The 15,433-nt window shown below is 37.4% G+C and overlaps 1 protein-coding gene across 2 annotated transcripts in view; it reads left to right on the top strand.

Annotated features, from left to right (window-relative positions):
* The window catches only part of P4HA1 (prolyl 4-hydroxylase subunit alpha 1), an 89,454-nt gene extending 79,328 nt beyond the window's left edge, over positions 1–10,126 (top strand). For both annotated transcript variants that reach the window (XM_053909533.1, XM_053909534.1), the window contains exons 12-15: positions 2,826–2,891; positions 6,965–7,033; positions 7,544–7,640; positions 9,054–10,126. In XM_053909533.1, coding sequence (XP_053765508.1) covers positions 2,826–2,891; positions 6,965–7,033; positions 7,544–7,640; positions 9,054–9,124 — 303 coding nt within the window. In that variant the 3' untranslated portion in view covers positions 9,125–10,126. The remainder of the gene's footprint in view (positions 1–2,825; positions 2,892–6,964; positions 7,034–7,543; positions 7,641–9,053) is intronic.
* The last annotated feature ends 5,307 nt before the right edge of the window (positions 10,127–15,433 follow it).

Raw genomic sequence — 15,433 nt, 5'->3', positions numbered from 1 at the left:
ATAGACATTCTATAAAATCTTTTTAGCAGTAACAAAACAAAACAAAACCCCTAGATGTTAAAAAAAATTTAGGATACTTTTAAATGCATTGCTGAGACTGGAAGAAAGTAAAGGAAATTCCCAATTCCCAAAATGAACAAAGAAAACCTAGAAACTAAAATTAGAGTTAAAGGGGGGCTGGGCCAAAAAAGCTGAAGCTGAAAGCATTTGTCTCCAGGAATCTAGAGCTTTGAGGATTGATGGCTGTGTGAGAGGACCTGCCACTGTGCAGGCTACTGAACTTGAGACCAATGCATAAAACCTGAATCTCCAAAAGGATTATACCCTCAGAGAAAGAAAGAATAGCCTTGAAAAGAATCTGCTTGGAGTCAGGAGCCTTAAGGAGAGTTGCCTCTCATCATCCAGGTGGGCATGGAATGTGTATGAGAGCCTCTTCTGGGAGTTTGAAAGCCTAGGCCTGCTCTCACGTGAACCTTTTATTTTGAATTTCACTACCCTGAAAGAGGAGAAATTAAAGTTGTTCATTTAGGTAGTGCTTCTTGGTACCTGGCAGAGACAAACTCATGTCCTCCCTGAAGACAGGCATCTTTATTCTAGTACCTCAAGAGTTTTAAAGATTAAGGTCAGCCAAATACAAACTCATTAAAAAAAAAAAACTGGTAATAAGACACCATTGGTGAGACTAAAGTGACCAACAGATTTAGAAGCCCCAGGATGTTAGGTACTTGAATAATCAGAGAATATAAAATAACTGTATAGTAGTTTTAAAAATAAAAGGATAAAAATTAATAAACTCTCAAAATGATTTAACATATTTGAAAAACAAATAGAAGCTCTAGGTAGAAAAAAGTAATTGTTGAAAATTTAAAGTTTGATGGATAAATTAAAACAGATTAGAGAGGGGTGCCTGGGTGGCTCAGTTGGTTGAGCATCCAACTTCGGCTCAGGTCATGAATTCATGGGTCCTAGGTTCAAGCCCCACATTGGGCTCTGTGCTGATAGTGCAGAGCCTGCTTGGGATCCTGTCTCTCCTCTCTCTCTCTCTGTCCCTCCCCCACTCATGCTTTCTCTCTCAAATAAATAAACTTAAAAAACAGAGACAGTTGAAGTGCATTAGTGAATGAATTGGTAAATCTGAAGAAATTATAAGAATACATTAAGAGACAAGATAAAAAATACAAAACAGATGTAGAGAGACACTGGAGAATATATAATATGAAAGCAGTTTGCTAAAAAGCTGTCCTTTACCAAGTACTACTCTTGCTTAAGATTAATAAATATTAACCTTACTTTTTTCACATTAAGCTATAAATTATACATTATACAAGTATACAAGTCCTCATTAAGCTTTATCATAAATACATGAATTCTAAGAACTGTCTCCGGCATTTTAATAAACTTCTTGATCTACTGTCATTTTAAAAATAAGAGTACATTTTTTTGAAGGAAAACAGCCTATATTGTGTCATGGCCCTTGACTAGCTTAAATCCCAGAATTGTACTCTTTTTCTATGTAGGCCAGCAAGGAATATATTTTTAGTCTTTCCCTTCTTTTTTCAATTATTGAAAAATGTCTGAGAGTCTTGAATGATGTGAAAGAGTACAGTTCAAGCTCTGATATTAGTGCAACTAAATTTTTTTCTTAGTTTTTTATTTTGAAATAATTACAGATTCCTAGGAAGTTGCAAGGAAATGTACAGGGAGGTCCTGTGAACCCTTCCCTCAGCCCCCCCCCCCCCCCATGTTAACATCTTGCATTACTGTAGTTGACTATCAAAACCAAGAAATAAGCATTGGCACAAGACACGGAGCTATTTCATATTTCACCAGTTCTATTTGCACTAATTTTGTGTGTATCTATGCAGTTTTATTACATGTGTAACTTTGTGAAAGTACCACACAATCAGGATGCATAACTGCACCATGACTGCAAGACTCCCTTACAGTCCTGCTCTTATAGCTGCGCATACCCTTCTGCTTCCCATCCCTTAACTGCTGGTAGCTGCTAATCTGTTCTTTGTAATTATCATTTCAGAAATGTTATATAGATGTTATATGCAGTATGTATCTCTTTTCACTCAGCAGCATAATTCCTCTGAGGTTAGTGGAGTTCTTAAAGAATGTGTCAGTAGTGTGTTCTTTTTTATTGCTCAGTAGGAGTTTACAGTATAGACACACCACAGTTGGTTAATTGTTCATCCTTTGAAGGACAGTAAGGTAGTTTCCAGTTTGGGGCTATTACCAATAAAGATGTGTATAAATTTCTGTGTGAAAAATACATTTTCATTTTTCTGGGATAACTGCCAAGAGACTGTATTATATTTTAATTTAGATTTAAATAGCTAGATGTGAATTGTCCAGCCAGATTAAAGTGCTGACTGTCCAAAAGAATGACAAGCATAGTAGCAGTAAACATTTGAATGGACCATGAGTTCAATTTAAATCTCAAGGTAAATTCTTTACCTGCAGAGAATAGAGTTCATGAATGTAGCTAAGAGGCTCTTTCCCCCCTGCCCCTTTGGAAGCTAAAACTATAGGCATTAATTAATAATCTGTGGATAGTAGATACTGATTTTCGTTATTTAGGCTAATAAATATAGGTCCCCCCCTACCCCCAGTGGTCTTATCAAAAGTATTCACTGTACAATCTGAGTCAACAACCAACAAGTATTTGAGTGCTTGCTGTATATCATGCACTAGACATTATAAACGAACCTTTTGGGTTTTTTTGGCATACCCTTAAGCATATTACTGGTATTTAGTGCCACTGGATAATTTGCATTCCTGAATTTTATACCATTGAATTTGTTGTGTTTTATTCACAGAAAGATGAACCAGATGCTTTCAAAGAGCTGGGGACAGGAAATAGAATTGCTACATGGCTGTTTTATGTAAGTTATAGCTAAAAAAAAAATTTTTTTTTGCTAAAATTTTTAAGTTGGGATTTTTATCACATGATGTTTATTTTGATGTTCAGATGTCTGTTTTCCTTAGCTCTTATTTAACATCCTAATTTAAAGTTTTTACAACTGAGTAAGTGGAGGGTTTTTGCATTTGTAACTTTTTCAGATAGTAATTTTAACTTATTACTAACAGTCTCAGGGCACCTGGGTGGCTCAGTCTGTTGAGCATCTGACTCTTGATTTTGGCTCAGGTCATGATTTCACGCTTTGTGAGTTTGAGCCCCATATTGGGCTCTGCGCTGACAGTGCAGAGCCTGCTTGGGATTCTCTCTCCCTCTCTCTCTGTTTCTCCCCCATTTGTGCTCTTCTCTCTCTCTTTAAATAAATAAATAAACTTAAAAATATAAAAAAATTAATATTACTAACAGTCTATTTGGAGACAATCATTGTGGATATTTTGGTGTATGGACTGTTCATATGTGTATATAGGCATCTCTGTATATATTCACACACATTTAATAAACTTTCCTTTTGGGGCGCCTGGGTGGCGCAGTTGGTTAAGCCTCCGACTTCAGCCAGGTCACGATCTCGCGGTCCGTGAGTTCGAGCCCCGCGTCGGGCTCTGGGCTGATGGCTCGGAGCCTGGAGCCTGTTTCCGATTCTGTGTCTCCTTCTCTCTCTGCCCCGTCTCTCTCTGTCCCAAAAATAAATTAAAAAAAACGTTGAAAAAGAAAAAATTAAAAAAAAATAAATAAACTTTCCTTTTGAATTTTTTATTGATACATATAAGAAAAGTATACAAATCCTAAGTACTATAACCTGAAATTTTCACAAAGTGAATACATCTGGTGTAAGCAGCTAAATCTAGAAAGCACGTTATAGCATCCTGGAAGCCCCATTAAGGGTAACCATTTTCACATTGGTTAGTAAAATTTCAAAACAGTATGATCATTATTTTTAAAATTGTTTATATACCGGGGCACCTGGTGGCTCAGTTGGTTAAGAGTCTGACTCTTGATTTCTGCTCAGGTCATGGGCTCACAGTTGGTGAGTTCAAGTCCCTCACTGTGAGTTCCCTGCTTGGGAATCTCTGCCTGCCCCCTGCTCGTGCACCTGCACGCTCTCTCTTTCCCAAAAGAAATTAAACTTTGGTCATAATATTTGCCCCAGTTATCTTTTGTTGCATAACAAATCACCCCAAAACTGAATAGATTAAAATAACTTTTTATGTCTCATGGTTGTAAGGTGGGCTTCACTCCTGGTTCTTGCTGTGGATCATTCATGCATCTGTAGTCAGTTGATGACTGGCACTGGGGTCATCTTGAAGGCTGAGGTTGAGGCTGGCTTTGGCCAGAGTACCTGCATGTGGTCTGGGCTTCCTCCCAGCATGGTAACTAGATTGCAAGAGCAAGTATCTCTGCAAAAAGCAAGGCTGAAGTGCATGGCATTTTTATTACCTACCTTCAGAAGTCAAATAATGTCACTTCTCCTGGCTTTTATTAGTCAAGGCAATTACAAAGATCTGCCAAGTTTCAAGGGGAGGAGATATGGACCCTACCACTCAATAAGAATGTCTGTGTCACGTAAACAGAACATGTAGGACAGGGAATACTGGGAAATAGTATATTTGGAAAATATAACCTTCTACAATGTTGTAACCTTTGTTAACTTCAAAAGATGAATTTTAAGTCTAGACATAAATTTTGCTTATTTCATTGTTTTGTCCACCCCCTAACCCATTTGAATGATATGAAAATGGCATCTCTTTTTGCTGTTTATCTCACTCCCTACCAAAATTTGTGTATCTCTGCTCAGTCTCATTTTCCTTCTTCATTGCTTCCTGCTACCTTCCCTATTTGTCTTTTACTTTTTTCTTCCATTCTTCTCTCTCTCCTTCCCTCTTTGCAACCCACCTTTTCACCTTCCTACCTCATCACCCTCCTTCCCTCTTACAACCTTATCTGTTTCTAAAAAGATTTAAGATACCATAAAAAAAGGATTTAAGCACTGTAATAAAAAGGATTTAGGATTAAAAAAGAATTTGAGACATATAATGTTAGTTAAAGATGAGAGAGAATTATTACAAAGGGAAAACCAGGAGAGACGATGATACATTATACAAAATTCATGCTGTGAAATCTTGTATACTTTTTAGAAGTGAATTCTCCATAATTGTACCAATTTATATCCTACCTTTAAGCGTGATATGTTTAACCTTTTGGTCTGTACATCTTTCACTTATTATATTGGCAGTTATTGTGGTTTTAGTTTGTATTATTAGAGAGGTTGGTCATCTCTTCTGATGTTTGAGACATTAAACATTTTTTTTTGCTTTTATGAATATTGATGCTATACATTATTTGGTCCAATATCCATAAATATTAGATTATTTGACCATTAGATTATATGTTTGATTATTATATTCTATCTTAATTATATAGCATTTTGATTAGATCAGTAATTTTGCCCCCCACCCCCTGCCATTGTTTAAGTATTGTCCTACATGGTCCATTTAGCACAACTTTTTCATTTCTTCAAAGTTAGCTCTTTGCTCCAGTGGATGTATTCATCATAGTACAATATCCTTCTTTATCTCAGTGCTTTTATTTTTATTTAAACTGTGTCCGATATTAAGATCAAATTCTATTTTCTTTGGTATAGCATTTGCCTGACAATCTTTTTGTTTCAAGGTTTCTTGTTTTAGATGTGACTCTTGGATATAGCACAGTTGGGTTTTGCTTTGTGATACAGTCTTTGTATATACGTTCTACTTACGTTGCTTGTGAAAAAATCTTCACTGCATGATTGGTTTCCTGTCTCATTTTGTCCATGTGATCCCTTAATTTGGAAGATTTGTGTTTTACATTTAAAAATTCCAAATTTTAATTCTGGTATAATTAACGTACAGTGTGATATTAATTTCAGCTCTACAATTTAGTGATTCAACACTTACATACAACACCTGGTGCTTATCACAAGTGCACTCCCAAATCCCCTTTACCTGTTTACCAGAGTGGAGGGGGGATGGATGGGTAAATCATCGGTTTGTTCTCTACAGTTAGAAGTCTGTTTCATGGTTTGTCTCTTTTGTTCCTTTGTTTCGTTTCTTAAATTCCACATATGAGTGAAATCATACAGTATTTGTCTTTCTCTGGCAGACTTATTTTGCTTAACATAATACTCTCTAGATCCATCCATGTTGTTGCAAATGGCAAGCTTTCATTTTGTATGGCTGAATAATATTCCGTTGTATATATAGACCACATCTTCCTTATCCTTTCATCAGTGGACACTTGAGCTGTTTCCATAATTTGGCTGTTGTAAATAATGCTGCGATAAACATAAGGGTGCCTACATCCTTTTGAATTAGTGTTTTCATTTTCTTTGGGTAAATACCAGTAGGAGCACCTGCTATAAATACTGTAGACATTAAAGCTGAGCAATGAACAAAATAGATGAAAATTCCTGCCCCCATGGAGATTATATTCTAGTGCAATAAATACATAATTATACCCTTGTATTACTTGATTTGATTTTAAATCCTCTTTTTTTTTTTTTTTTTTTTTAACCTCTGGCTATAAAAGAAGTAGCTATAAAAGACATCCCTATCTCCCTTCCTGACTTTATCATTTCTTTTACTTTTATTTTTTTTAAATATAAGTATATAAACCTAGAATAGAACAGCATCTTTGTTTGTTTAAAAACTGAGTAGCATGGGGGCACCTGGGTGGCTCAGTTGGTTGAGCGTCCAACTCTTGGTTTCGACTCAGGTCATGACCTCACAGTTTCGTGGGTTTGAGCCCTGTATTGGGCTGAGCACTGACAGTGTGGATGGAGCCTGCTTGGGATTCTCTCTCTCTCTGCCGCTCCCTCACTCACATTGTCTCAAATAAATAAGTAATAAATAAATATAAAAAAACCTGAATAGCCTGCACAAACTATCTATGTAAATAGAAGTCCAGATGTTCTCATATCCTCTGCAGTATCATGCCTTCCTCACAATGGCATATTTAACTTTATTATAACAGTGCTTCTGATAATACTGTCTGCAATTCTTACAGATGAGTGATGTGTCAGCAGGAGGAGCCACTGTTTTTCCTGAAGTAGGAGCTAGTGTTTGGCCCAAAAAGGTAAACTTGGTTCATTTGTTATTTTAGTTTTGTGGGTCTGTTTTTTTTTTCCCTGAGGAAGAGATGCACCTTTGTTTCACAGTCTAATTAATGAATAACATTTTTAAAGATAGAGATAATGTAGTCCTTAAGTATATTAGGTAAAATTTTAAATATGTTTATGGTACACTTTACAATGATTACCTAGAAATAATGAACAACCAAGGATTAGTACTCAAAAGTTTGCATTTCTGAAATGGGTTCCATATGATGGAACCTCCATCTTACTACTGTAAGATTTGTTAGCTTTGTTTTGGCAAATCCCCTTTGTCAGGCAGCTTTGTGGTATTGACATTTTCATGTGATCACCAAAATTTTGTAAATGATTTAGTCATATTTTCAGAATTTTATTAGAGAAGCTATAATGCTGCCATGGAGGAGTAATTCCACAGGAACAGAGGAAAATTTAATTACTACAAAAAGTGATAACCTATATCTTATTTGGAGATAATTTTGTATTATTCTCCACAGGGAACTGCTGTTTTCTGGTATAATCTGTTTGCCAGTGGAGAAGGAGATTACAGTACACGGCATGCGGCCTGTCCAGTGCTAGTTGGAAACAAATGGGGTAAATATTTCCTATATTCTCTTTTGTCTCATATTTTGAAATTAGGGTAGTCTATATCTTAAAAAGAAAACAAAACTCCTAACACTGAAAGGGATTCAACCAACCAAGTTTCTGATTTTAATATAAATTTACTTTCAATAGATCAGAATTCTGATGACAGATTTTAACAGTAGTCCCGCTTCTTGACTCAAAGTTGAATAAGACAGTGTCTTTCCCTCAAGGAGTGTACAGTTGTCTGAGACACACTAATGGATAAATCAGAATATAGTGTAGTACACGCTAATACAGAGATGTATACAGAAGATGATGACTCCTTATAGTTGGGAGGCTTCTTCAAAGCTTAATTTTAAAATTTGGTCTTGAAGAGAGAGCAGTATGTTTTCCAGGCATGTCAGGGACCAGGGCCAGGACTAGTGTGAGGCTAGAGAGGCACTCAGGGTCAGGGTCATGCTAGTTTTTAATGTGGCCAGTCATAAAGAAATAGAAGCAGGTGAATTTATTTTTATACATATCATTTAACCCCATAAATCCTTTTCAATATGTGTCACTAGCCACATTTCAGGTACTTAGTAGCCACATGTGTCTAGTGGCTACTGTCTCAGGCATAGCAGGACTAAGGAGTGACACCTGATTGTTAGGATTTTAAAAATCTTCTTTGATGATTATAATGTTTGAGAATCACTGGACTAGAATGAGGCTAGTGGAGATCAGTTTAGAAGGCTCTTTTACATTGTCTAAGTGGGTGATGATGAAAACCTGGACTATGGTAGTAGCAAAAGGATTGGAGAGTAAAGAGACTGAAGAGATATATAAGGAAAAGTGGCAGGCTTTGATGAATGATAGATGGGATATAGGAGTTGAGAAAGATAAGAGTAATTATGGGTCCTAGTTTACTTTGTACATGTTGAAGCCATCGATTGGGTTCTATGATAAAGAAGGAGTAGAAAATTCTGTTTGAGTTACATTAAAAAGCAGTATCTTGGAATCAAGGAAATTTAATGAGCACATAATAGTAGTGATTGATTGTAGAATTGTTCCTGTACGGTGGACGCTTTGTGTTCATCTCTAAAATGTCCCTGTATTAGAGATAGTATTTTTGCAAACAGGTAAAACAATGTTCTGTCTCTACCTACATCTTCATTCCAATTGCATTTCATTTCAAGATTTACATTAAATATCAGAAACTTTAGGAAATGCACATACGTAGACTCTCATGTGCTTCCAACATTTAGCGGAGTTTTGTGTGTGTGTGTGTTTTTTTTTTTTAAATAGAGTGCCTAGGTACCATCTGCCTTCATCTTATTTTGGTCTTGAACTTTTAGCTCATGTAAAAACTTTGTTATAGGCCTAGTTCTTACAAGTGAATTAAACTTTAGATAGTGGAGAATATTAATGTATTTTTTTCTCTCACAGTATCTAATAAATGGCTCCATGAACGTGGACAAGAATTTCGAAGACCATGCACCTTATCAGAATTGGAATGACAAATAGGCTTCCCTTCCTCTCCTGCTATACTCTAATGTGTCTGATATGCACATTTCCCAGTCTTAACTTTCAAGAGTTTACAATTGACTAACACTCCATGATTGGTTTCAGTCATGAACCTCATCCCATGTTTCATCTGTGGACAATCACTAACTTTGTGGGGTTTTTTTCCTTTTAAAAGTAACACTAAATCACCATATTGTACATATAAACCTTTAAAGTTCAGTTGGTATCACAGAGGATAAAGCAAGGTAGAGTTAAAAAATAAGGAATTTTTACATTTATATCTTAAAGAACTTCTTGGTTGGATTAAAAAAAAACACTTTATGCATCTGATTATAGTATTTCACTACATCTCAGTTGGTAGGGGGTAGGCTAGAATGGGCCATGTGATTATAAGCCTTATAGTTTGGACCTAGGTATTACATTTACCTAGTCTTATTTTCTGGATCTGCCTAAAGACTAGGAGTAAGCTAGACCTCTAATCTGGGTTCCATTTGATGTTTACCCCTCCATATGCTATTCTAAGTTGATTTTTTTCCTCTCAAATCTTTTTAAAGAAAGTATACTGTATTTTACCAATCCCATTCTTCTCTCACAGCTCCTCTGTGGTGAATCAAATCTGCTTGAGTTAAAATAATTTGATTAAAAATGTTTTTTATTGCAAAGCCCTATATAACAACAGTGGGCCTTCTTAACTAAAATGATCATTAGTCTGTTTATTTCTCCCTTAAAATTTGCTGTTTTTTGTAATGCTAATACCTTGCCTCTTATTCCTGCTATAGCAGGGTGATGATATTGGTGTTCTGGTAAAATAAATATCGTGCCTTAGGAGACTGGAAATTTTAAAATGTACAAGTCCTTTTAATGATGAGGGAATTGATAAAAAAAAAAGAAGAATGTTTTTTCTAAAAAAGCCAAAATGTCTGTTTTTTTTCACTTCTGAAATGTGTTGTGACAACAATGACCTATTTATGATCTTAAATCTTTTTTTAAAAATGTTTCTGTTTTCTGTGTGGTATTTTTCTTATTTGAATGTGAATGCATACTCTAGTGACAACAGGTGATTTCTATGGATGTGTGTGTGTGTGTGTTTTTTGTTTTTTAACACAGAGGACTTAGATCTATCCCTTTGGTTTTCATTCACTTTCATGTCACACTGTTCTGGTAGAACTCTGAACTTTCAGCCATTCAATCAATCAGAATATGTTTCCTTCAAAAGAAGCTCTACAACTTGTGGTTATAAGGTTACTATAATAATGGTACTTAAGACTTTCTCTTATCCAAAAGTGTGGTATAATATAAAGCCATGAACCCAAAGAAGTATATCAGTTGACCCTTAAAACTAACCTTTTACATTTCTTATGGTGAATCTTAATTCATACAAGGGCTCTTTATCCTTTATGCACTATTTAAATATTTAAGGAAGAGTTTGGTTGTTTGGGTAAGAAGGTATTAAATCAACTGTGAAATTCCTTTCTCTCAAATACTTTGTTTCACCACAGCTATTTTAGTAAGAAATATTGGAAATGACCTTTAGTACTTTAATTTACTTAGATTTTTTTATACATGATTTTAAAAAATCCTGTTAGAAGCAATGTAAATGCAAAAGGATAGAAATAAAATGGGAGTTCAATGAATGGAAACTAAGCTTTCTTACCTTATGTGTTTTAGCAAACAGAATAAAAGTAATATATATTTCGGAAGCAATGACATACTCTTACAAATTTCCTCATTCAACCTAGACTCTCTATGGGGACCAGTAAACTCTTTTCGGTATTAGATCTTACAGAACCCTCCCACATTTCCAACATTACCATTTTTCTTTCCAAATGGAAAGGAGGAAAAAAAATCCAGTAAAAAGCTTTGAGTCCAGTGGTCATTGCAATTTTTTTTCTTATGGTGAACATTAAAATAAATGAGGGCTACATACCAACCCTGGATGCCCTGGGACACAGAAAAAAAAAAAAAGGCATGGTTTAAAAAAGCAACTAAAGGGGCACTTGAGTGGCTTAGGTCACAATCTCGCAGTTCATGAGATTGAGCCCCATGTCGGACTCTGCACTGACAGCACAGAGCCTGCTTGGGATTCTCTCTCTGCCCTTCCCCTGCTTCCACACATGCTCTTCCTCTAAGTAATTATTTAAAAGAGCAACTAGAATATAAAGGACCCTGCCAAAGGGTAGGAGAGCTGCTGGAACGGTCTCTGGATTAGAGGGAATGGCAAGTGCCATGGTTTATGTTCTCCCTCTACTTTGATAGCATGGATGGGAGTGGGGTCTGGGCACCCTAGCAGGCCTACTACCTTAGTGAGACCTAGGCCTCTAGCCCACACCAGCCCCAGATATCCCACCAAGGCAGCCCCAGGTGGAGCCAAGAATGGGCACACACAAAGAAACCCCTAGTGAGTGCTCACTATAGCTCCAGCCATCTTAGCAAGGTGACACAGGCCCAGAGAACCCCAGAATACTCCAAATCTGCCCACTTTGGCTCCAGATGACTTGCTAGGGCACCCATGGCACAGCACTCCAGGACCCCCTGGCCTGTGCCCACCTTGGCCCCAACACTTCAAGGTACCCTTATGTGGAATGCCCTGGAACCCCCAGGCCCACACCCTGCCTCAGCAACAGCTGCCTCTCTAGGGTACCCCCTGCACTGAGCACCTCAGGGCACCCCAGCCTGAACCCACCTCAGTTTCAGCTGTCCTACCAGGGTGTCCTCTGCACCAAGAGCCCCAGGACCATGCCAGCCCATGCCCACTTCAGCTACAGCTCACCTGCCAGGGCACACCCTCTGTGGAGTGCCCCCAGGACCCCCAGCCCACACCCAACCTTGGCTCTAGCTATCCCACCAGGGTGCCCTCTGCACAGAGCACAACAGATTCCCCAACTTGTGCCCCATCAATGTACCCTTTCCCCAGAGACCCCAGGCACCACCCCAGACTACGCCCATTTCAGCTCTGGCCATCCATTAAGGACAGACCTAGCACCCCCAGCTTATGCCAGCCATTGCTTCAGCCAGAAAACCAGTCACCAGGTACACATAGTCTACATGGGATGACCATACACAAGACCATTATTTGAGTTTAGGAGAAGTAGCTATTCCACCTAATTCATAGAAATATACACAGTAAGTTGAGCAAAATAGGGAGACTGAGAAATGTGTTTCAAATGAACAAGACAAAACTTCAGAGAACTAAATGAAATGGAGATAAGCAATATGCCTGATAAACAGTTTAATGATAATAAAGATGCTCACTACACTAGAGAGAACAGAAGAGCTCTGTGTGAACTTGAACAAAGAAAAATATAAAAAGAACCAATCAGTTGAATACAATAACTGAAAAAAATACACTAAAAAGAATCAACAGATTAGCAGATGCAGAAAAATGGATCAGTGATCTCTTTTTTATTTTTTATGTCTTATTTTTGAGAGAGACAGAGCGTGAGCAGGGAAGGGGCAGAGAGATGGAGACAGAAATCTGAGGCAGGCACCAGGCTCCAAGCTATCAGCAAAGAGCCCAACATGGGGCTCAAACTCACAAACTGTGAGATTACGACCTGAGCCAAAGTCGGACGCCCAACCGACTGAGCCACCCAGGTGCCCCTGGATCAGTGATCTTAAAGGGTAATGGAAAGCAACCAAGCTGAAGAGAAAAGGAAAGAAAAAATGTTGAGGTTTATTTGAGAGAGCAAAGCGGGGGAGGAACAGAGAGAGAGAGAAATTCCAAGCAGGCTCCACGCTGTCAGCACAGAGCCTGATGTGGGGCTTGAACTCTCAAATTGTGAGATCATGACCTGAGCCGAAATCAATATTTGGACACTTAAGTGAGCCATCCAGGCACCCCAAGAGAAAACAATTTTTAAAAATGAGGATAGGTTAAGGGATCTCTTGGACAACATCAAGCAAATACATTATAGGGATCCCAGCAGGAGAAAAGAGAGAATAAGGTGCAGAAAACTTCTCTAACCTGAGGAAGGAAACACATCTAGGTTCAGGAAGCAGAGTTCAGCAGAAACTTTGTAGGCTAGAAGGGAGTGCTGAAAGGAAAAAACCTGCAACCAAGACTAGACTATCACTCAGAATTGGAGAAAATTTCCCAGACAAAATTTAAGGTTTATCACTACTGGGGTGCCCTGGGTAACTCAGTTAAGCATCTGACTCTTGGTTTTGGATCAGGTCATGATCTCATGGTTCATGGGATTAAACACAGAGTCTGCTTGGGATTCTCTCCCTCTCTCTCTGCCCCTCTCCAACTTGCACTCATGCTCTCCCAAAAATAAATAAATTTGGGGGGCATCTGAGTGGCTCAGTTGGTTAAGCATCTGACTTGGGCTCAGGTCATGATCTCACCGCTTGTGAGTTTGAGCCCCACATTGGGCTCTATGCTGACAGCTCAGAGTCTGGAGCCTGCTTCGGATTCCATCTCCCTCTCTGTCTGCCTTCCCCCACTCACGCTATCTCTCTCTCTCTCTCTCAAAAATAAACATTAAAAAATGTCAAAAAATTTTTTAAAAAGTTTATCACTGCTAAACTGGCCTTACAAGAAATGTTGAAGGGACTTCTTTACATGTGAAAGAAAAGGCCATAATTAGAAGAAGCTTCTGAATAAAAAGATGTAAACTATGACAACACACACAGAAAACATGATGGGAAGAATAAAAAAGTTCTTTTAGGGGGCACATGGGTGGCCCAGTCAGTTAAGTGTCCAACTTCTAGTTTTGGCTCAGATCATGATCTCACAGTTCAGAGATCTCCACATTGGGCTCCATGCTGACAGAGTGAGGCTTGCTTGGGATTTGCTCTCTCCCTCTCTCTCTGCCCCTCCCCTCACAAGTAAATAAAGAAACAAGCAATAAATAATTAAAAAGAGTTCTTTTAGAATGTATTCAAACTTAGCCATCAACTCAATAAATACATATGCTTACGATATTATATATGAACCTCATGGTAACCACAAACCCCAAATCTGTGACAGATACACAAAAAATACAGAGAAAGCAAGCCAAACATAACACTGAAGAAAGGCATCAATCACAAAGCAAGAGAAGAAAGCAACAAGAACTATAAAACCAACCAGGAAACAGTTCACAAAATGGCAAGAAGTACATACTTGCCAAAAATCACTTTAAATGTAAATGGTCTAATCAAAACATATAGGGTTGGTGGAATGGATAAAAAAAAAAAAAAACAAAAAAACAAAACAAAAAAACCCAAGATCTATCTGTATGCTGCCTGCAAGAGCCACGCTTAAGACTAAAGACACAGACTAAAAGCAAAAGGATAGAAAAAGGTACTGCATGCAAATAGAAGGGGGAAAAAAGCCAGGGTAGCAATACTTTTATCAGACAAAATAGACTTTAAAACAAAGACTATAACAAAAGACAAGACCATTAATAATGATAGAGAATCTAACAAGAGAATGTAACAGTTGTAAATATCTATGCACCCGATATTGGAGCACCCAAGTACATACAGCAAATATTAATAGACATAAAGGGAAAAATTGACAGTAATAAGATAATAGTAGGGGACTTTAACACCCCATTTATATCAATGGATAGATCATCCAGGCAGAAAAACAATAAGGAAACAAGTGTCATCAAATGACACATTAGGACAAATGGAGTTTACCCATATATACAGAACATTCCATCCAAAAACAACAGAATACACATTCTTTTCAAGTGCACATGTAGTATTTTCCAGGATAGACCACATGTTGGGTCACAAATCTCAATAAATTTAAGAAGAATGAAATATCATGCATCTTTTCAGACCACAATGGTATTAAACTAGAAATCAATTATAAGAAAAATCTAGAAAACACAGGTACATGAAGGTTAAATAACATGCTACTCAACAATGAATGATCAACCAAGAAATCAAAGAGGAAATTAAAAAAAAATACATGGAGACAAATGAAAATGAAAGTACAGTGGTCCAAATTCTTTGAGACACAGTGAAAACATTTCTACAAAGGAAATGTATAGCAATGCAGGCATACCTCAAGAAACAAAAATCTCAACTATGCAATCTAACCTTACACCTAAAGGGGCTAGAAAAAGAACAAAGCCCAAAGTTAGTAGAAGGAAGGAAATAATAAAGATCAGAGTGGAAAAATGAGATAGAGACTAAAAAAAAATGGAAAGGATCAAAGAAATCAAGAGCTGGTTCTTTGAAACAAACAAAATCGATTAAACTTTAGCCAGACTCAAGAAAAAAAGAGAGATGACACAAAATCAGAAATGAAAGAGGAGAAGTAACAACCAACGCCACTGGGGGAAAAAATGATTTTGAGACTACTA

The sequence above is a fragment of the Panthera pardus genome, unplaced genomic scaffold (genome assembly GCF_024362965.1).
Source record: "Panthera pardus isolate Hobbes unplaced genomic scaffold, ASM2436296v1 HiC_scaffold_22, whole genome shotgun sequence".
Lineage (NCBI taxonomy): Eukaryota > Metazoa > Chordata > Mammalia > Carnivora > Felidae > Panthera > Panthera pardus.
The sequence above is the reverse complement of the archived record's forward strand: the minus strand, read 5'-3'. Positions and strand labels throughout refer to the sequence as shown.